The following is a 24,177-nucleotide window of genomic DNA, read 5'->3' on the forward strand; positions in this document are numbered from 1 at the left end:
CACTACGGCTTCTCTCATAATCATAGAGTGGTTTTGGGACGTTAAACCCCACGTATCAATCAATCAATCATATCTCTACTGAGCCAATAATGTAAACTTTATTGTTGAATGTAGTCTTACACCATACAGTTTCGCGAGCATCAGATTGTATTGTGCAAGTTAGGATGGAACGTTTGACAATGATAGCAGCACCGCCGTCTCGTGAATCTCTGTCCCATCTGAAAAGCTTGTACCCTGGAGGAACAATGCAATCACTGCGTATTTCATCACGTAGCCATGTTTCTGGTAATAATGCAACAGGGACTATCTGCCAATAAAAGTATTCTGATTCTGTAACATTATTTACGATGCTACGAGCATTTTCGACAAGACTTCGTAGCTATGATTGGGATTGATTTTTGGGTATATCAGCAGCGCTGTCCGGGGAAAAAAATTCATGTCGGTCATCTGTGCTCAATACTGTCGTCGCTTGAACTCTGCTATCGTTCTTATCACTCCGTTATTGAAAACACGGCATTCATTTTTTGATCGTCGCAGACAAACACGCACCCGTTTACCTTCAGTTTATCATGCACCATTCAGACCATCGCTACCTTATCTCGGTCTTGCGCTGAATTTTTCCATAGTTTCTGTCTTAGTTCGAATGTTTCTTTGACTAATCGTTACTGATACTGAATGAAGTACCCTTAAGTTTCTGGCAATTACGCATTGCCTTCTCCTTCTCACGGTAATACATGAATGTCATAATTACTGGTCTTGCTTGGCCTTGTCTTTGTTTACCTAATAAATAAATTCTATCTACTGATTTAACGTCTACCCCTAGCTTGCTTCTGAAAATGTTATCAACAACGGCTTCGCGCAAACCTGCCTCGGCTCCATTTCTGGCCTCGGGAACTTCAAAAACGAGTAGATTATTTCTTCGGCTTCTGTTTTCATAATACACAAGTCGTTCTGCTTGTTGCTGGACTATATTTTTTAACCTTTCAATTTTTTTTGCGTATCCTGCATGGCATTAGGATTGCTGTCATTCTTTTTGACTTTTCATTAAGTTCAGCAACTTCTTTTCTAATCACGTTTATCTTCTCTTCAGATTCTTTCTGGCTATCTAAAATTTCTTGTCACAATTCAGCAGTCTAGGGACCCGGATTTCCTTCTACATCTGCTGAAGTTAACAAAAGTGGTATTGAGCCCCGCCGCGGTGGTCTTGTGGCTAAGGTACTCGGCTGCTGACCCGCATGTCGCGGGTTCAAATCCCGGCAGTGGCGGCTGCATTTCCGATGGAGGCGGAAATGTCGTAGGCCCGTGTGCTCAGATTTGGGTGCACGTTAAAGAACCCCAGGTGGTCAAAATTTCCTGAGCCCTCCACTACGGCGTCTCTCATAATCATATGGTGGTTTTGGGACGTTAAACCCCACAAATCAATCAATCAAAAGTGGTATTGACAACCAACACTCCACCGCAATGAACCAACATCGCCGAGTGCACGGCACAACATCGAGGTGTGTTGCTTCTTGGAGAAGAACGCCGCACGCGTTCAAAGTTCCGTGTATCTGGTGTGAAACGTTGCGGGTTCCTTAGAAGTAACAATTCACATTTTTGTTCTTCAGTAGTCTACCTCGACGAATACTTGGTTTTCTTAAATACGCCGTTTTGCCGCAACTACGACCCTTTGATTTGGATGCAGTCGAAATTACTGTAAAGAACACGATACTGATATTGCCATTGTGCTACCAAAACATAATCAAACGGCAGATGGCGAAAAAAGGGGACTTTGATAACTCAAGCACTTTCACTGTGAAGGATGAAGGGAGTAAATGTACGTCATCTAATCGAAGCCTTTCACAATATTCAGGCAAACTTACTTATCACAATAGAGATGCCACGATTACAGCACTTAATTATCTAGAGCGTATGTGGAGTTCGGTTCACCATGATAGGTATTGGTGCGCTATAAAAGAGTAACACGATCTCTAACCATGGGAAGGCAATGTAGCCCAGTTTCCCCCTATATACGCGTCACCAGAAAGGAGCATTGGCAGAATGGTTCCATTGCAGAAAAAATAATACCTCGTCATGATCTTGTAATGATCTATATAGGATAATTTCAGCAGTTATCTTGCTATTATTCTCCAATTTGAGCAGATTAAAAGCAGTAAAAGAAAAAATACTTGCTTTCAGTGCAACCAGAAAATTTGTCGTGATTTCTTGCTCACATGCGAAAAAAAAAAGGATACGCATGCGGAAATCCCGCGCGCTATGCTTTCTGCCATGGTCTCCTGCACTCGAGAAACCCACATTAAACGCGCCATCTAGTGGTAGCCGGGCGCGTGAGGCGAGATTAACCGGTTTTTCCTGGGGAGCACGGCAATCGGGATGACCGGAGAGAAACCCGCCGCTTTCCCACAATCTACGAGGCCATGAACCGAGAATCGAAGACGTAGTACTTCATTTTCATTAACTGCGCCATTGTAAAGGAACTACGCTGAAACATAGCGAACTTGCCACTATGCCAAGCCGGCTATTCTTTTCTCTGCATTCGTTTTCCTCTTCTGCCAACTAGTCGAGCTCGCGCCAGTGCAGCAATACCGATATTATTTCCTTACAGCACAAACACACACACACACACACACACACACACACACACACACACACACATATATATATATATATATATATATATATATATATATATATACGTGTGTGTGTGTGTGTGTTCACATATAAACCCAAAAAAAGTGGGTGGAGGGAAGGCTGTTGTGATCATTGGTTAGAGCATCGAACGCGTTATTCGAAGGTCGTAGGTTCAATTCCTGCTCACGTCTGTTTTTTTTTCAGCCACTTTTCTTTCTTCTTTTTTACATTCCATTTGTTCTAATAACTTCCCCTATACATTCCTTTGCAATATTGTCTGTTAGATCTCATTATTATTGTGTCCAAACACGGAAAAACGAGCCCTTAGGTATACACTTCTTTCCCTTATATATATATATATATATATATATATATATATATATATATATATATATATATATATATATATATATATATATATATATATATATATATATATATATATATATATATATATGGCAAGCACAATAATAACTTAGGTTGCCGCAAGATTGGAAGTATGAAAAAGATGCGCTTTCACATAAGAATTGTTTATTCAGCTGACGTTTTGACGGAAGTGCCATCTTGAAAAACACGGGTCTCCTGTCGAACCGTCGGCTGAATAAACAGTTATGTGAAAGCGCATCTTCTTTTATTCTTATAATCTTGCGGTAACCAAAATTATTATTCTGCGCATACTTATATTTTGTAATGAAGGTAGTGCACAGGCGGCTTGAACAATAAGAGGGCAACGACGAGTGATCTCGAATTCTAAGCACATTCAAAACATTAGTACCGCCGCAGTTGAGACTCCTGAGATTACTATGGGTTCCGGGTCACTGTGGATTAAGATTAAATGAATTGGCCGATTCCTTAGCACGAGCCGCACTTGATGGGCCAGTTTTGTCCATACTGCCAGATGTAGAATATATCACGGCTATAAGATATCGAAAATCAGCAATCTCCACTGATACGATAGAAAAAGTAATTACATGGACAGACTATAACCACCTCATGTTTCCATGGCAACCCCACTGGAGTCAGTCCAGAAAGCTCGAAGTCTTAATTACTAAATTTCGATGTCGTGTCCCCCCCCTAAACCTGTACCTACACAGAGCTGGTCAGACAACATCACCCCTCTGCGCATTCTGCGGAGAAATGGAATCACTAGATCATTATTTTTTGTATTGTCGCCGCTACGAAATACTTAGAAAAAGGTTACTAGTTATGCCATTTCGGAAAATAGGCCTTAGATTGACGGCGGAAACGGCGCTAAGCTTTGGCGCCTCAGCTTTGGGACATTGCCACAGGGATGCTTTCAATGCCGTTTGCGATTATATTCAGGCAACCAAGCGTATACCTTTGTGATCTTCAATCAAAAAAAAATATTTATTACTCTCAAGGGCAGAGTGAAGTAAACGCAGCTGAGTGGTAAACATAACACCTCAAATCTCAAAACTGCTCAACTTGATTTTTTTTTCGTTTGCTCTTTTTATGTTGTTTTTATTTTTACATTAGTCTTATTATAATACCAATTCATTGCACATAGTTAAAATGATCACAGAAAAACTGCACTACACTTTCTTGGCCAATCCCCCTGAGTGGGTATGAGCCAACTTCCCAGGGAAACAAAACACAACAAAACAAAACCCACGCTGTTTATTTGCCCTTGCGGTATTAAAGCTTGCGTCCAGTTGTCGCAACTCCTGCTTTCAACACACCCTTGTTTGAATAGGCGGAGGTGCTGGGTACGCTCCGTCTTCACTCCGGAACTGCTAGAACTGCGTAACCAGAACCTGCTGCGGCCTGTCACGATGGCTGATGCAGAACTGTCTCAGGGCACTCCCGATGCCGCACCAACGCCTGTTTTCTGCCTTGGCGCACTCCGGCAGCGTTACCCTCCCATGTGAGGTGGTACATATGAGCACGACCTGGCAGTCTGGCTTGCCGAGTATGAGCTAGTTGCCGCTTGCAATAGGTGGGATGGCAGGAACAAGCTGACTAACCTGAACTTCTACTTAACCGACGCTTCAGAACGCTGGTTCAAGAATCACCAAACTGATTGCACCATCTCGTCTAATTTGACGACAACGTTTAACAAGGTCATAAGACGCCCTGTTGTACACCGGCTTCGAGCTGAATAGCACTTTCGTTGTAGAGTCCAAAAACAAAGTGAAACGTTCGCGAGCCACATTGAGGATGTACTCTCGCTTTTCAAGCTGGTCGACTGGTTTCTGGACAAAACCGTGACAGCGCCAATCGTACGGCTTCGCTTCCAGAGGTAAAGCAGTTCCTTCGTGAGGAAGTTGATCAGCAACTCTCTCTCATTACCACGAGATTGGAGCTGATGGCGTCCAGGATACCTTCTCTTCGTCAAGTGATCGAGACGCAAGTTGCCGAAGCATTGCCCACCAGTTCGGCTCCATTGCCTATTGTTGCCTCCCCTCATTTAGGCCTATGTTGCGCTTCGACCTTGTGCTCCGCCACACCCTGCCGCCTACCAAGCTACTGGCAGAGTTTACACGTCTTAGCCCCTACCGACACGTCCTCTTTCAGTTCCTTATTCAGCAAACGGTGCATCTGCCCTCAATCTATGACGGACGCAAAATAATCGGCTTATATGTTTCTCCTGTAGCATTCCAGGTTACGTCGCTCGCCACTGCCACTCGCGCAACTTTTCTTGTCGTGACAGAGCAGGGGCCTCAAACTACGTTCAGCAGCAGTCGCCACATTCCGCAGCCTGCAACACTACTTTCATGCTCAACCTCCCTATGTCGTTCCTGCTGATGATCTTCCGGACCAGACTACCAGTGACCACCGATCCGACACACGCCGTTCAACTTCTCGTCTCTGATCTATCTCCCCAATGCCAGGTCAACGCATCCCACCATGAGAGGTAAACTGACAGCAGCAGTTTTCGAGGCAAGAACTGCGTTACTGTCGATCATTTCACGACCCAATTTTTCTCCTCCGTACAAACTATCTGTATGCATGGCGTCCATGTACGTGCTCTTGACGACACTAGAGCGGCTATCTGTCATAAGCAAAAAACTCTGCCGCAATGCGAACCATGTGACCACTCCCCTTATCGACATCTTTTTTTGAACAGCTACATCACACCACATTCATCCGTCGGCATTGTGCCCCACGCGAATTGTCATTCAATGTGTCACGTATGTCGTCGAATTCGTCTTCCTGCTCCGTTTCTCGCATGACGTAATTTTGGTTGTAATATCCTATCGTCGAATTCTGCTCAAGTAGAATGCGCTCATTCCGAACTAACGTTGCCTGTAGCCTGCTTTTACCCTGATGACTGCCAATCCAGTAAAGTGTTTGCAGCTTCGAGCGTATTCATTGCGATGTTCTCGTTCAGGTGTGATGCACCCCCGTTGCAACAGCACCTGTTCTTTTCACGCCAACAGACAGTATCGCACTCTGTGGGAAGGCCTTGCTTCCATACGTCATTGTCCTATTCTACAACGGTAATTGCGAGGTGTATTCATGTAGTCCTTCTACAAGTGCTTCATTAGCCCTACATGGGGATGTATTGAAGAATTCGAAGATTGTGACTGTGTTTTTCTTGCGGGTATGCCCGACCCTGCGATGTCAGCCTCGAATGGCGCCGTCAAACCACCTACTCATGCCACCGACAATGTTTGCGTACTGGCAGACTTGGTGGCGTTAGGTTGTATACGAGCGACTATTGGTCAGCTGCCCGCTCGTATTAAGTTCACGTGCTACGTGATGGCACACAGGTTCATAAAAGGGTGTGCCACACTTGCCGACATGGCTACAGATAGCGCTGACTGACACTCCCACGTTTATATTCACATGTAAACTCAATAAAGTGACTCGTGATAGCTCAGTGGTTAGGGCATCAAACGCGCTATTCCAAGGTCAAAGGTTCGATTCCTGCTCACAGCAAGTTACTTTTTCATCCACTTTTCTTTCTTCCTATGTACATTACATTGGTTCTTATAACTTCCTCTATACAATCCTTGGCATTATTGTCTGTTAGATATCATTAGAATATATATATATATATCTTTAGAGTCTTCCTGGATTCGCTGGAGTTATAAGTTATTAGAAGAAGCGGACGAGCAAACGAACAATGATGCTTTATCGGCAACGTAACGGCTGGCGACCGGCTTTTTCAGAGCATACATTCACCACCAGGGTATCCCGCATACATACATCTTCTACATACATCTCCTTCAGGCCATACGTATGCCCGGACGAATGCCGATCCATGGCCGTAATGTTGGCAATAAAGCAAAATTTTTTATTCATGATGAGACAAGCGCAAAAAATACACACACTCAGAGAAGACACAGACAAGCGCTTACTAGCAACTGAAATTTTTTATTTCGAAGCGAACACTAATAAATGCATCACACGCATGAACGTCACTTCCCAACTTCCCCTGTCATCATCAAAAACGGGATAAAACAAAATATGCACGCGCCCACAACCGGAAACACGTACAAAGAACTAAGAAAAGAAAACGTAAAAAACAAAAAACATAAATAAAAAACGTAACACAGAGAAAAACACTGGGTTATGTGACGTCTAAAAAAGCAAATTCCGCATCTGTTAGTAGAACTGACGTTTGGCTGACGCAACTGTCCCCTCCTTTCCTTATTCTATATGCTTCCATTATTTCTCTCGTCGTCCGCTTGTTGTGCCTGTCAATTATTCGTGTGTCGTAAAAATTCGGTTGGCATGTGCATTCCTTGCAGTGCATCGCTAAGTGTGAGTAAGGGGCCCCCTTTAGTGAACTCTCATGTTCACGAAGGCGCGCATTTCTGCACCGACCCGTCTGACCAACGTATTCCTTTCCACATGTGAAAGGAGTTCCGTATACAACATCTTTTTTGCACTTAACGTACCTCCTGCCATGCTTTATGCTGCATTTTTTCGATTCCCCAGTTCCTTTCTTGTTAGCTAGCCTTTCCACTGCTGGAAAAATCTTTGATAACTTGTTTTCAGCTGAAAAAACAACCCGCACGTCATACCTTAATGCAACTTTTTTCAATCTATGTGAAATATTGTGCAGATACGGGATCACCACTGTCCGCTCTCTTTCACCCTCAACTTGTCTCCTCTCTTGGCTTGTGCCAATGATTGCATTTTTTACTTCCCGACGATTCTTCTCACAGGCCAAAAGGATACAACCATCTTGGTAAGCGGCTCTCTTCAAGCGCTTGATCTGCGCGGAAACACTTTCATTCAATGAGTGTAAGCACGATTTAATGAGGCCAGCTTTGATGCAAGAAGTTGCAATCCCATTCTTTACTATCTTCGAATGTGCCGAATGATAGCTCAGCAATGGCTTTTCCGATCTAGGGTGATACATCCAACTCGTGTGAAAAGGAGACAAATTAATTTTTATTTCTAGGTCCAGAAACTGAATGCGTCGTTCCTTTGGCACTTCAACGGTAAACTGTGAGCCACACCCCATTTTCCTAAAATCTTTTAAAACAGTCACTAACGTGCTCATACCCGGATCGTTTTTTACCAAAACAAGGTAGTCATCTACAAATCTAAACAGCTTCAGATCCATACCATCTAGCTCTTTACCTACTGCTGTGTCAAGTTTGCTGAAAAAAACATTGCATAAGATCGGGACGATACTAGACCACTGCAAATCCCATCCTTCAGGACGCCCCGCCGCGGTGGTCTAGTGGCTAAGGTACTCTGCTGCTGACCCGCAGGGCGCGGGTTCGAATCCCGGCTGCGGCGGCTGCATTTTCGATGGAGGCGGAAATGTTGTAGGCCCGTGTGCTCAGATTTGGGTGCACGTTAAAGAACCCCAGGTGGTCTAAATTTCCGGAGCCCTCCACTACGGCTTCTCTCATAATCATATAGTGGTTTTGGGACGTTAAACCCCACATATCAATCAATCAATCAATCAATCAATCAAATCCTTCTGGACGTACACTTCTTCATTCCACCCCACTAGCGTGGAACTCAGATACATGGTCAAAATCTTCATAAAACCTTCTACAGACACACCACAGGCGTTACAAAAAGCCACTTCATCATTTTTTTTCGGAGATGCACTTTTGTACGCTTTGTAGTAAAGGACCATGCGGAACAGAATAATATAGATCGACGACATCAATACTGAAGGCATCAGAGACCCTTACATCATTTCCCTTTAGGTAGTCCACTACTTCCATGGAATCGAAAACCAAAAACGGGTCACAATACCGGAGTGTTTTCAGGTGTTTTTGCAAACATTCAGACACGAGACGTAGCCAGGTACCCCTTTCCCAGACAATGGTTCGGAACAGAAGGTCCTCCTTGTATGTTTTCACCGTAAAGAACGCTTCCAGCAACAAGCCTTTTTCACCTTTTACTGCTGAAGACAGCCTGCTCAGGTTCAAGTCATCTAGCTTTCTATCCGCCCGACGTTTTACAAGGCTAACCTTCTCCTCAACTTTGCGGAAATTCTTTGCTATAGCAGCTTGGGCCTTCTCCAAATATAGCTTTTTTGGCAAAATCACAAAGTAACCCTCCTTATCCGAAACCGCAATACGACTACCACTAGCAGACAGGAACCTAATCACAGGTTCCATTTTCTTTGCCATGTGCGGTGTTACATTGCTAGACGAAAACACATTCACGCAATCAGTACTGCACCTCAGTTTTTTTCTAGTCCTTGACACGGCTTGCCACGGACCTGGCCACTTCCACCTTCTCGGCACGGGAGAGAACTGTATTATCACGTTTTTGATGATGACAGGGGAAGTTGGGAAGTGACGTTCATGCGTGTGATGTATTTATTGGTGTTCGCTTCTAAATAAAAAATTTCAGTTGCTAGTAAGCGCTTATCTGTGTCCTCTCTGAGTGTGTGTATTTTTTGCGCTTGTCTCATCATGAACCATTACCAACACGCCCAACTGGCAGTCATCCTCAAAGTTTTTGGTTAGCTCGTCTACTTTGCCTGATGACTTATATATATATATATATATATATATATATATATATATATATATATATATATATATATATATATATATATATATATATATATATATATATATATATATATATGGTATATGAGACTGCGTTTTCTGAAGTTGCAGAGCAGTTTAAATGTAGCTTTTGTAACAGTAAAAATTATGCGGCGCCTGCTAATGCGCAGTCAACAAAAGTGTGAAACGATACCACAGGCTGGAATGTGATCCAATTTTATGGTATGCAGCTATAATCTCTAGTCTATCCAGCGCCCTACAAGTTTAACCATAGCGACGGGTCTCGTTCTGTGCAGGTAGATGTTCACCTTCTGCGCACGGCCATACTGCACCGCGAGATCATGGAGTGTGAGCTTCAGAAAGTTCTGCGCACCGCGGACAGAGAGCTGACATCTACTTGCTTCTGCCTTCATGACATATTTGTCAAGGAAGGCATCGGCTACTGGCTAGCTGAGCACCTGGACCTCATCTGGAGTGAGTTCGGCAACCAAGTTCAGAAGGGAGTTGTCAACTTGCACAAGGCAGTACGTACAAAAATTTGACCAGGCGCTTCGCTGAAGAGCCGACAAGCTAACTAAGAGCAATTCATCGCACATATTGCAGAAAGGTCTGAACCAGCCTTAACATAGAAGGTTTCAGCCGTCAGAACGACCGCGCGTTCACTTGCGTTGGTGCCTGTCCTAGTGTTTCTAATAGTTTTGGCGTATGAAGTGTAGGTTCGTTATACCAAAAATCTTCCACTTTCCTAAAATAGTAACAAAGTTATTATGTTTCAACAACTTTGGCACCACTACTGAATAGCAAGGTGGTAAATGGACTGAATTGACGTTTGTCCTGCAGTGTACGTAGTCAGCCTTGTGATAATGATGATGATGATGAAATGGACCACATAGTTTTTTGTTTCAAAACGTAATAAGGCTTAAGGCAAAGAAATTCGGGGAGCAAATCATGAGACAAAAAACATAAAAGCTTTCACGATAACTACAAATCCGGAATAATTTATTCGTGAATGTTATAAATAGGTGGTAGCCTCTCATAATGCGTTTGCTGACCAACAAGCTTTATTAACTACTACTAAAATACGGGAATATTTTAACTACTAGAGGATACTCATGACTACGCCATTTTTCTTAGTGCCATTTGCATTACTAGACAAGGTTTATGTCGTAAAAACAAGAACGGCACACAAATATCAATGTTATTTAACTCCTTTTGAACGCACTATAATTCAATTATTCACAATCATTGTGCAATCTTACCAGGGACGTCAATATGGTAGAGAAACAGCCGCCCAATTTTTTAACTATCACGGGCATTGGTGTCAGTCAGTGTCTTATGATAAGGTAAGTCACAAAACATTGTTTTCTGGGTATTTGCATTGTGCGCATTCACTTTTCCTCAGCTTGTGGGAACCTAATTCCGTCATACGGCGAACACACATGGAAAAAAACTGTTGCTTATGGACTATAGTAATTGATTTACCCGACTGTACAGACAAATCTGTCTAAACTTTATGTACGAGCAGCAATTCATAACGACACACAAAAAGTTCAGTAGAAAGGTCAGCTCTTTCATGAACAGAACTCTATTTTTGGTGAGAAACAGAGTTCTATTGAAAAATAAATGATGAAGTGTGGTGCAGTAAAAGATTCTCTCGCATCAATGGAAAATTGACACTTTTAGCCTACATATTGCTACGTGCCAGTGAATGGAGTTGAAGAAGACAGAGCAGATAGACTGGTGCGAGCTAATCTGTGTGGCTGGCGCTGCTCGCCTAACCGGCTGTAAATACAACGGTGGCTACCCCTCCGAGTCGGTCTCCTTCTCGTAACTCACTTGGTGAAGTTGTGCAATCCCCGTCCTCGCCACGGAACTCTGAAGCGGACGCTCCCTTGCGGGTTACAACGTGACCACTCAAGACTCGGCTACATCCTCTCCGGTCGCCCATCCTTCTGCCCGGCCTGTCAACCCAGCGCCCGCAGCAACTTTCGTGACGCTTCCCGCGCTCAAAGACCCCCGCCTGCTCTCGGGCAGCGAGGGTTCCGTTATCGACCAGTGGCTACGCCTCTACGAACACGTCAGCGCCACTTACAGGTGGAATTCCTCTCTTATGCTCGCAAAGGTCATCTTTTATCTGAGGTCTACAAAATGCTCACCAAGGACATCATTGAGCCATCCTGCAGTCCCTGGGTCTCTACTGTAGTGCTAGTTCGCAAGAAAGACAGTGCATTGTGTTTCTGCGTGGATTATCGACACCTAAACAAAATTACCAAAAAAGACGTCTACCCTCTGCCACGAATAGATGATGCGCTTGATCGCCTCTATGGGTCCCACTATTTTTCCTTGATAGACCTTCGTTCCGCCTACTGGCAGATAGAAGTAAATGAAATTGACCGTGAAAAGACGGCATTCATCACCCCCGATGGCCTATATCAGTTCAAGGTAATGCACTTCGGCCTTTTCAACGCTCCAGAGACCTTCGAACGAATGATGGACTCCCTGCTCAGAGGATTCAAGTGGTCCACCTGTTTGTGCTACTTGGACAACGTCATCGTCTTTTCACCAACATTTCAAAGTCATATAGGGTGCCTCTCAGCCATCCTGGAAATCATCCGTCGCGCTGGCAGGCAGCTCAACTCGTCCAAATGTCACTTTGGACGCCATCAAATCACAGTGCTTGGCTAATTAGTAGACGCCAACGGTGTACAACCAGACTCGGCAAAAATCAGCACCGTCGAAAACTTTCCTGTACCACGGTCCACGAAGGATGTACGCAGCTTTATTGGACTATGCTCCTACCTCCGACGCTTCGTGAAAAATTTTGCACACAGAGCGAGGCCGGTTACACAGCTCCTCAAGAAAGAAGTCCCGTTTTCATGGGGCTCCGAAGAGGCTTTTGCGTTCTCGACTATCGTCGCTCTTCTCACTACTCCTCCGATTCTGGCACACTTCAACCCAGCTGCCCCTCAGGAAATCCGTACAGATGCAAATGGACATAGCATTGGTGCAGTGCTGGCTCAGAAACAACATGGCCATGATCGCGTTGTTGCATACGCTAGCCGCCTCCTATCCGCCCCTTAACGTAACTACTCTATCACAGAGCAAGAGTTCTTGGCTCTTGTATGGGCGGTGGTGAAATTTCGACCTCATCTATACGGACGCCCATTTTCGCTAGTTACCGACCACCACGCACTCTGCTGGCTCAAATTTCTGAAAGATCCATCAGGCCGCCTAGGTCATTGGGCTTTGCGCCTGCAAGAGTTTTCCCATTCAGTGGTCTACAAATCTGGCCGCCGAAACCATGATGCCGATTGCCTCTCCCGGTACCCTGTCGACGATCCGGAGGACACTGACGAGCCCACGGAGAATTCTATCTTGTCAGTGTCCAACTTCCTTAATATTGGGGAAGAACAGAAGCGTGATCTAGAGCTGCTTGACACCATCATCCGTGTGGAATCCTCCCGAAATTATGCTTCCGTCCACTACTTTGTCATTAAAAAGGGTGTGCTGTGCCGTCGCAATTTCCGGCCAGATGGGCCCGACCATCTGATTGTTCTGCCTAAGCATTTGCGCCGCTGTTTTCTCACCAAACTTCACAACGCTTCCACGGCTGGACACCTTAGCGTATCCCACACGTATGAGCGCGTTCGGCGCCGTTTCTTCTGGCCAGGCCTTGCTCTCTTGGGACGCCAATACGTCGCCACGTGTGACCTATGCCAACATCGTAACACACCGTTGCTGCTATCCGCTGGCCATCTTCAACCAATCGACATACCCGTGGAACTGTTTTACCGTGTTGGGTTAGACCTGCTTGGTCCTTTTCCCACATCAACATTGCGAAGCGTCGGTGTAGGTGACGAATCTTGAAGCTTCTGCTGCTTCGGGTGGAAGTGAGACATCAGGTTTTTGTTGGGGCGATCCTGTCACCGAAGTACAGGCAGGCTCTTAGAAGGACTGTGCACCCGAGGGCGTGAAGCGGGCGCGGAAAAACAACGCACGGGAAGAGCGAAAAAACATGCGACTTCCTGGTCGAAAGCTGAATTCGTCCTAAAAAAAGAAAAGAGCACCGCATTCGGATTTACGGACAAAGCATATGGAGTACTGCAATGTCAACAATAGCAAGGGAATGTGTTTACGCATATAGTGGGCGCTTATAAGTTTGGGGTCGCACAACCACTTTTGTTTTTGAAATGGTATGCCAACCTAGAAATTTGGTTTACAGTCACGTAAAAATCGTAGTGCGAGTAAGGCAGCAAGCCCATTCACTGCATCACTGAGTGAATGTGCGCGGCAGAGCACCTCATTGTCGACCACAAAATCTAGAGTGCACCTGCTATCGTTATATTGATTGCAATGTTTTAGGCGGGCTTGTTCCAAATCTTTCCTGGCTTCCCGCTAAGTCTTGCTCTAGCGACTGGAAAAAGTTTGCGCGAACGTTGCCTAGTTGCAGCGCGGCGATTCAGAGTCATGGGTAAGCGCAAGTTCTACTGGAAATTTGAGCTTGTGACCTAATAGAATGGCTGACAAAGTGAAGCCAGTTGAATGATTCGCTGTTCGCGTGGCAAATGGCATTTCCTGTATGCGGGCATCCCAGTTCCTTTGCCTCCAGTGAACGCCACCAAAATTGTGTTAAGGTTTTTCATGACTAGCTGAGGAATTTCGGACGACAGGTGACATTGTCGCTACTCAAGGAAAAATACGGCCAGAGGACCCACATTTACGCCGTTGGATCGGTCTCGGCTGACAGCTCCACAGGTGCTGTTGTCATACTGACGTACCAGGTCACTATAAAGTTCAAACTGTCGAATAGGACAACATCCACAGCAGCGGAGCTTGCCGCCTTACATGCTGCTATACTTCATATCGCGAAGCCTGACCTCAAATATGGGCTGTGTTCTGTGACTCCAAGGCATCCCTTCAGAGCTTGCAATCAGCTTTACGACAAAGGATGCATCAACAACTAGTGAATGAAATAAGAGAAGTGCTTCATGAAGTTTTATCTAAAGGACATGACGTGGTGTTCCAGTGGTTACCGGGGCATTGTGGTATTGTCGGTAACGACCTTACTAATAATGTTGCCAATCCGCCCACGCGGACGCCCAGACAACCCCAATTCCATTGTCGAGAACCGACGCTGCAAGGGGTCTTCACTCGTTTGCTAACGCTATGTCAGAAACTTGGCTGAGTGACCCCAGTGTCGAGAACCGCCGCCTACACAAATTGGACCCATCGAGGAAGCTTCAAGTTCTATCGGACCTCTCCCGCCAGGTTGCAACTTTACTGTGCGGCCTCTGGTTAGGAGTAGCTTTTACGAAGGCGTACTTCTTTCGCATAGGAATGGCGGATAGCTACCGATGTGAATGGTGCGACACGGTTGAGACAATGGAACATCGACTGTGTTCATGTAAACGTTTTGCGAGTGAACGCTACTGCTACGCGAAACGTTAGAGACACTGGACAGTGGACCTTTTTCCAAAGAGAAGATCCTTGGTTCATGGATCTACGCGTCGCAGGCCAGCAAAGCGACGCGGGCATTGCTAAGTTTTCTAAAGATAACTGGACTACGCGGCCGCTTATAAGCGTGCAATGGACAAGGTCACATATGCACACACTTTGCCCTTCACTTCTTTCTCACGTCTCCTTTGATCCCCCCACCCCTTTCCGCAGTGCAGGGTAGCAAACCGGACGTGCGTCTGGTTGACCTCCCTGCCTGTTATTTGTTTCCTTCCTCCTCCTCCTCCTCCTCCTTGGTCGGAGGGTGATAAGATGTCGCTATTTTGTGGTGTACACCAAGAACATTGCTGGTGTTAGCAAATATTTTGCATGTGAAGGATGTGGCGTTGTCTGTTATTTGCTGCTCTGGAAAAACGAAGAGAGTGAACGTCTGCAAGAGACAATCCCAGATGACTTGAATCTAATGGGCGAAACGGGAATAGCTCTACCTATTTCGAAAAATGGTCAGTGAATACTAACAAGTATCCACACCTCTTAGCTGAACTGGGGTACGAACCCATTGCGCCCAAGGCAACAATTTCCCATAGGTACTTGCTTTCCACACATTGGTTGAGGCCTGGTGGTTTGGATGCCCTGAATTTTGCGGTCTGGCAGGTGGGGCAAGTGCGAACGTATGTTCTGACGTCCTTTTTCATGTGCGGCCACTTGGTTAAGCGACACAACTTCGCGAACGCTCGCTGGCCATCACTGTGGCCAGCAAGGCGCGTATCATGAAAGTATGCAACGAAACGTTGCAGAAAGTCACAGGAAAGAAAACGCTCAACGCGGAGTCATTATCAATGCGTGGCAAGTGAGTTACGTAGTGCAGTAACCGGCCATCATCGACTTGCAATAGCCGATGATGGTCGGTTATAGGCGTTTGTGGACCATGTTTTTCCGAGGGTACTTGCAGAGCCCAGGCCACTGCACGTTTGCGTGCGCTAGCTGTCGCTTCTCCGAGCGTCAAAGAGCTGCTGTCGTGAGACTGGTGTTCTCCAGGCACCTTCAGAAACTGTCACAACCATCACTTAGGCGGCTGCAGGTTCACCATCTCCGGACAGTAGTGCTCGAGAAAGCGCTTCACGTGCTTTTCTTTCTGGTGCCTATCTTCTTCTTCAATTTGTAATTACATTACTGAAAAGAAAGAGCCCATCGGGCCAGACGACTGGAAAGGTTTCGCAGCTTGTACCGCCATGACAGTACCTGGTGATTGGTTTGAATTATTTATTTATTTATTTATTTCGACATACTGCCAATCCCATCAGGGATTTTAGCAGGAAGGGCGTGAACATAAAAATTCGAATAGGTACACAATAAAGACATACATCGCGATAAAGTACAGAATGAAACTAACAGAATCGGATCATTTAACAATTTCAGATCAAAGAAGGCATAAAACATTAGTGTAAAGAGAAGTTGTCAGAAGAAAATAAATGCAGCGACTTGGTTCACACATTGGTTGACATATTGGCATATGCATCAAGAAACACAACAAGAAATCACAGCAATAAGAAACTACCCTACAATATGGCAAAGTATTTCAAGGAAGGGCAAATTTATACACACTGAAAAACAGAAACATGTTCAAGAATCAACAGGGCGATTTCTCTTCACCTGGATTCAGTACTAAAAATTGCTTAAAGAAAAAAAAATGATGACATGATACTTCGCTCGTACATTGTTCACACGAACACCCATATTAAAATCAACCAGGTGATTCCGTTTGCATAATACAAAGTTCATTTTCTACAAGGGTTAGAAATTTTGCTAATTCGGTAGCGCTGGAGATACTCGGATCCAGTTTATTCCATTCATTAGTGGCTAACGGAAAGAATGAGTACCTAAAGCAGTTTGTGTTGAAGGAGTATTCGTTAAGTCTCATTGGGTGTTTCTGGCGTGTTTTTCTAGTTTGATCAAACGTAAGATAGGCGGATACATCAATGTTTAAATGACCATGTATTAATTCATGTATGAATTTTGCACGTGCTAACCTTGTTCTATTCATTAGAGTAAGTAATCCAGCTTTTTTCATTAGTTCAGTCGGAGAATCTGTATGTCTGTATTTGTTGTAGATGAACCTCAAAGCTTTCCTTTGTATTCCTTCCAGTTTCGTGATTTGCTGTTTTGTGAATGGTGACCAAATAATATTACCGTATTCCAGTAAATTATAAATGCAGCTTCACACAAACACATGTCGAATTTCTCCGGCACGATTATGAGTGCAAAGCACTCTTTCTCGTTTACGGTGCAGTTCCTTCATGCGCCTGAGAGTTTGCGGAATGCAAATGCTAGTGGGTAGAGCATCCCTTGACATTCTTGTAGCAAAACTGCTCCGTAGGCATATTAAATTCAGTCGGTATGCACAGTGAAGTGTAAGTTTAGGTCAGGGAGGCGCAGCCATGCTGTATCAGCGTTAGTCTCCGACAGAGCCTTGAATGGTGCCTACTCCAAGTTAGTACAAGACTAACGGGCGCCCTTGCGTAGGAGCTCATGAAGCAGTCTCGCCAGATCGTCCAAGTGAGGAATGAAGAGGCGGCAGAAGCTCACCATAGCAAAAAATATTGGCGGATCCCACGCACTGTGCGTATCGAGATAGGTGAAACACAAATGAGGATGGTTGATATGTCACTTTAAAATTAGCACAACGTTAGGATGCAGACGTAATTGGCACCGTACATGACTTCCATGTCAGCATTATCATGTTTGGACCTGTCATTTACCTTCGTCGTCTATTCACGTCACGTGATACCAAGTTTGGTATATATAGAGCTAGTGGAACAGTCACGAGCATGCTATGAGTGTAGCATGTAATAATGTTCTACATGACACGCATACCAAAATTATCATGTTTGGACGTGTCATTCGCATTCGTCGTCTATTCTCGTCACGTGATATAAAATTTGGTATATGTGGAGCTAGTTAAATGGCCACGAGCATGCTTTGAACGTAGCATTTAGTTATTCTTTACATGACGCGCAGGTTATGATTATCTTGTTTGGACGTGTCATTTACCTTCGTCGTCTATTCACGTCACGTTCTACCGAATTTTGTATAGTGAAGCTAGCAAAACGACCCCCAGCGCACTAAGAACGTAGCATGTAGTGTTGTTTTACACGACACGCATATCATGATCATCATGTTTCGACGTGTCATTTACATCCGTCGTGTATTCATGGCACGTCATGCCTCAATTTAGTACATGTAAAGCCAGAGAAACGCCACCAAGCGCATCATGAGCATGGCATGTAGTCATGTTTTTACTTTAGACGCATCTCAATATCATTATGTTTGCACCAGTCATATTGTCAAACAATTAAACCATTAGGCTAGACCTGCTGGTTCTTACGTGAGAGGAGCCGGGTGACGCGTGGCGGCCTCAGCGTCTGCACAGAACCATAATAAAGTTGTTCTCACTCACTCAATCACTCACTCACTCACTCACTCACTCACGCGATCGTGAGATGAATAAAGGGAACACACAGCAGGTCGAAAATAAACTGTTTATTCGGGCCCAAATCTGGCCACATAAAAAACAAGACACTGCCACTGATAGCGGCGATACAGTGTACTGGAATTGGGAAGTGTGTCGTCCGCGGGGCTGAACAATGGGAGCGGAGGGGTCACTGCCGCGATGAAAATCGCGGCGGTCCGGTAGGGGCGCCACCAGCAAGAGGGGTGCCTTTGTGGCTGCAGCAGCTCCGGCGGCCGGCCTAACGAGACGTTGCAGTGGCGCTCGCTTGTTTTGTTCTAGGTGCGTCGTGGAGGAAATTTCTCCCCTTGTTTTGAACTTGCGGTGAAGAATGTGCTCGTCGTGAACTGGTGCAGCGGCGACGTGAACCAGTGGGATGGCGGAACGACGGCGGGACAAGCGCGACCGCACGTGTTTTGTGCCATACTGCAACAGTGACTATCGGTCTTGCAAAGAAGCGCGGTCGCTGTTTCGTGTTATGGCGGACGTCGTTAGACGCGAAGCTTGGTCCCGGCTTATTAAAAGAGCCGACAGAGAGCTCAACGACGCAAGTGCAGTTTGCGATTTGCACTTTGAGGCCCACTTCATTGAGCGGCCTTTCAAAACAACTATTAATGGGGAAGTTGTTGAAATCGAACGCGATCGTCCGCAGCTAGCGAAAGATGCCTTGCCGACCATCTTCCCCGGGGCCCCAAGCTACATATAAAAAAATATGCGTCCGTTAGCCAAGCTGTCTTTGAATATCAGAACTAGAGCGGATGCAGTAGAGTGGATCCGATTCTCCCAGAGACATTATAAAAGCACGATAAAAATGGGGAAAATACCGACTATCTGTGAACAGCATGCTTACCGCAAGCGAGCGTGACTTATTTTTTCTTTCTTCCGAGGAACAGTCTCAAGGTAAGAGTCAACAGAACTTGCGGCTTCCCAACGGCGTGCTCCGTTGCGGAGCAGACGAAATGTCCCCGCTGCCGCGGACTAGCGAAGCGGGCCGTCTCGGCGGGGACTGCTCCGCGCGCCGTGAGATGGCACTGCAAGTAAGAGGGATGTATCATTGTAGGTACATCATTATTCATGATGTACCTACAAGGATTAGAGGCAAATATAGAAGGAAGTTGGCTGGGCTTCAACTTCTCTTTAGTCAATTAAGGAAAACTTATTGATCAGGCACTACCAGCATTAATGTACGCAGATGATATAGTGCTTATGGCCAACAACGAGGAAGATTTGCAGAGATTGATGAACATCTGCGGTAATGAGGGAGATAGGTTAGATTTTAGATTCAGTAAGAAAAAAATCAGCAGTCATGATTTTCAATGACAAACGAAGGTAGTGAGCTTAGGATACAGGAGGTCACGCTAGAGATAACAGATAAATACAAATATCTGGGCGTATGGATAAGCAATGGGACCGAGTACCCGAGGGAACACGAAATATACGTGACGACTAAAAGTAACAGGAATGCAGCAGTGATGAAAAATGGGGCACTGTGGAATTACAATAGGTATGATGGTGTGAGAGGAATATGGAAAGGGGTCATGGTTCCTAGGCTGACGTTCGGCAATGTGGTCTTGTGCATGAGATCAGAAGTTCAAGCAAGATTAGAAATTAAGCAACGTGGAATAGGTAGGCTTGCTTTAGGAGCTCACGGGAATACACCAAATCTGGGAGTACAAGGTGACATGGGATGGACACCATTTGAGGGCAGGGAAGCTAGCAGCAAGATAAATTTTGAGGAGCGATTGGGAGAAATGAATTAGGAGCGTTGGGCTAGGAAGGTTTTCAGCTACTTGTACATAAAGAATGTCGATACAAAATGAAGGAAGCGAACCAGGAAGTTGACTGGTAAATACTTAGAAAACAGCAGGTGGCCAAACCAAAAAGAACTATCGGTTAAGAAGAAAGTGAAGGAAATGGAGACTGTTATGTGGAAAATGGGCATGATTAAGAAGTCCGCACTAGAGATCTATCGAACTTTTAAGCAGGAAATTGCCAAGGAAAGGATCTATGATGATACTCGGGGTAGTTCTCTACTGTTTGAGGCAAGGACGGGAGTACTGCAAACCAAGACATATCGGGCCAATTACGAAGGGGTAGACACAGTATGCAGTGCGTGTGGAGAGGAAGAAGAAACTGCCGAATACTTGATAATGTTCTGTAAAGGGCTTCACCCTATAGTTCAGGATAATGGCGCAGAGTTTTTCAAAGCACTGGGGTTTAGGGACCGGGAGGGCAAAATAGACTTTAAGCAAGTAGACCTAACTAGAAGGAGGTTATCTGATTGGTGCTAAAGTCAAGGCACGAGTGAAAATTAAACTCTCCACTGCAAAGTATGCATCCTCAAACTCAGTTTTTAAGGAAAAATATAAATATAGTTTTGGGTTCATTAAGTATTACGACTTGGTGGCGCTAGCCACCGCCCGATCTAAAGGGTACAGCCATATCCATCATCCATCAATCCATGCTGAGAGCTGGTTGGGAGAGGAGGGAATCATCGCTGAGGCGACCAATTTTGCGCCCGCGCACGACACACTTGCCAATTCTAGTACACTGTAGCGGCGAGCAGAGCGTCGGCCGTCGTTCCACTGACAAGCGGCGAACAGCGTCGGCATTTATACCCACGCCATCGTATATTCTACGGTTATTGCTAGCAGGGATGTCGGTTACAAAATAAACTCTAATGGTCATGATGTTAGTTCATGAACATCGTAGCGCGGTTTGCGCTGAACGTAGTGCAATGGGTGATAACAAAACTTGAGCAAAGGAACGTGGCATTGTACTTTCGTCATCCTTTAAGTCACGTAATACCAAATTTGGTACATGTGAAGTTAGCGAAATGTCCACGAGTGCATCAGCAGCGTGGTGTATAGTCATGACTTTCATAACATGCATGTCATGGTTTCCACGTTAGGGTCCGTCACTTATGTTGACCACGCAGTTATGTCTTACCATACCAGTTTTGCATTGGGTCATGTAAACTAAACCACAGTAAAAGCAGCAAGACCATGAAATGTAAATGACATTCATGACTTACATATGATGATTTTCTTGATGTGACTTGTTTACTTGTGCTCATTGTACCGCCATGTTATTCCGTAACAAGTTTGGTATTATTACCTTTATTATCATGCAGGTGGATAGATAGATAGATAGATACGCTCAAAGTCGCCAAACTCTTAGAAATGCTTCGCATATTAACTACGTGCAAGCCCTTTACGCCCGTTGGTTACGAAAAATGCAGGATGGCCTGAAGGTTTTGTTAATATGACCGTATTGGGTCTTCCTCGACAATGAAAACAGTGAGGTTCATTTTGTTAGAGATCAACTTAAAATTTCTGCGCGTTGGTGGTGATGCCTGCATAAGGCATTCGGTTTAAGAATGTGGTTAGGTGGATCAGTGTTTCGTCTGAGGCTTCCAAAAACAATATTACTTCGTCAATGTAAGGCAATGCATATTTGTAATTGTCATCTCGAAGCATATTGGCCCTGACACGCTGTATTGTGGCTGGTGAGCTGCACAATCCGAAAGATAGCCCCGAAAGCTATAGCAATATACTTTGGCAAGTAAATTCGGTTTTCACAGCATCGTACACTGCTAATGGAATATGCGAGAAGCCTCTGCTACAGTCAAGGGTAGTGAAAAATGTGGCAGTCTCAAGGGAGTGTATAGCAGGGTCGATTGATAGAAAATGGTCTGAGACTCGAACGGTGACGGCGTTTCACCGCTGGTAGTCAACGCACAACCGCACCAAGCAACCCTTTATTGGAGCTACAACATCTAGAAACGTCCAGAGACAGTTGGACGCTCTTACAGCTTCAGTGGCGAGGATTTCGTTGAGGGCAGCGCTCGGATGTTCATGCTTTTTAACGCTCAAGGGACATATATTGAAACAGATGGGACGGACGTCACCTGTGTAGATTCTCTGTTCCAATACATTACCTTGTAAGGAGCCTCCATGAGAGCCATACAAACAGCCTCTGAAAACAACCATAAAGTCGCGCAAGGCTTCGTGACTGTTTCGATTCTCTCTTTCAGCTCTAATGTTTATTCAAACAATTCGATAACAGTAAAGAAGTCCTCTCTGTTCTCAAAGAGCGGATTCAGGTTTGTTGCAGGCAGATCAGACTGGGGTGGTGGAGAAGTAGACAAAAGCGTGAGGAGTTTTGAATTGAAGCCATGACTGTAGGTGCCCGTGCGAAAATCAAGCACGATTGCTGACTTGGCTCTAAAATTGCGCCCCCAAAAACGTGGCAGGAACATCCGGATTGAAACAGGTAACATAGCTGACATTCTCGTCTATCGAGTGTAACCGCTAATTGAGCTGCAAGAAAAGCAGGGACAACATGAGCAGAGGCCACGCGCAGATTAGTGCTTACAAGTTACAAGGCTAAGCCTTTATTTTCACAGGCGTTCTCGATGCAATCGCTGGAAGCAGAAACAGCTGAGCCAGTATCTGAAAGAGCTGGGACCTTTACTCCTGCCACGGAAATCATCACGACCAGTGCTTTATGAGCATGGACAACGAGGAGAGTGGATGTAGACGAAGGATCACTCGCCATATTGTTGAGTACACCATAGCTGTTATCGGGCGGGGAGCACTACGCGGAAGCGTTGGTTCGTTATGCCTCTGGTAGTTGTCCGAGCGAAAACGAATGCAGTTTCGCCCCTTTGCGGGTGTTGCTTCGTAGGTTTCCAGCGGCCGCGCTTCCTGGCATCTGGATGATGGGAAGACCAAAACAACTGGCGTAGAGGCCTCTGCGACATGCCTGTCTGCTCTTAAAGATGACCCGTAATCCATTGAGGAGCCGTAGAACCTGTGTAAAGCGACAAAAACCTTGGGGTGGTGGATTGTTAGCTGGCGATTGGCATGCGCTCACTACCACCGGCCCCGCTTGTTTCACAGATGGCCGCGACGTGACCTGCTTGATCACTGGCTCCTGTAGTAGCCCAGACATCCACACTGGAAGCATACCGGAGATTCCTGCTTGTTCCTCCTGCACTAGAATGGTTGGCGGCCGCTACAAACTGGCAGTATTTTATTATTTCATTTTTTTATTTTTTATTTGTTGAATCATACAACACAAAAGATCATTATACTGATTGGTTGAAGGCGCCCAGTGTGGATGTCCCAAGTTCTTGGATAATTGAAGGGAAGGTGGATGAAGCACACAGATTGTGGTGGCTGAATGGTTTAGAGCCCATGAAGCGTGCGTGAGTCATTGAGGCCATGAATCGTGCCACGCACAGATCGACTGCGCCACGCACAGGATGGCTCGAACATGGAATTAGAAGGTTGTGGGCATGGTTGTTATGTGAGCTCCACCAACATAGCGGCCTGAATACCACCCGCTGCTTCAGCGTGGACGTCCAATGAAGGAAAGTAATGACTTCTTAAGTACACCTAAAAACGCCGATGTGACTGCCCAAGAGCCTGAAACACTCTTTCCGCTCCAGATGCCGAAGGCTACGTCCTCACGGTTGTAAAGCTCCTGTAGACCGTATGTATTTTTGAAGTCTTTCAGCATCAGCCTGTGTACGGCTGCAAAGTTCATCTTTTATGTGAACGGCGTAGTCGGGGGGGGGGGGGAGAAATTCGGCGCGGAATAGCTGTTCGACGTGGGAAC

General features: G+C 45.3%; 1 protein-coding gene across 2 annotated transcripts in view; it reads left to right on the top strand.

The window, feature by feature from the left end:
• The window catches only part of LOC142804276 (uncharacterized), a 545,204-nt gene that overhangs the window by 485,618 nt on the left and 35,409 nt on the right, over nt 1-24,177 (top strand). For both annotated transcript variants that reach the window (XM_075891027.1, XM_075891028.1), the window contains one exon: nt 9,887-10,114. In XM_075891027.1, the coding sequence (XP_075747142.1) occupies nt 9,887-10,114 (228 nt within the window). The remainder of the gene's footprint in view (nt 1-9,886; nt 10,115-24,177) is intronic.

This window comes from Rhipicephalus microplus, chromosome 3, assembly GCF_043290135.1.
Source record: "Rhipicephalus microplus isolate Deutch F79 chromosome 3, USDA_Rmic, whole genome shotgun sequence".
In the NCBI taxonomy this organism is placed as follows: domain Eukaryota; kingdom Metazoa; phylum Arthropoda; class Arachnida; order Ixodida; family Ixodidae; genus Rhipicephalus; species Rhipicephalus microplus.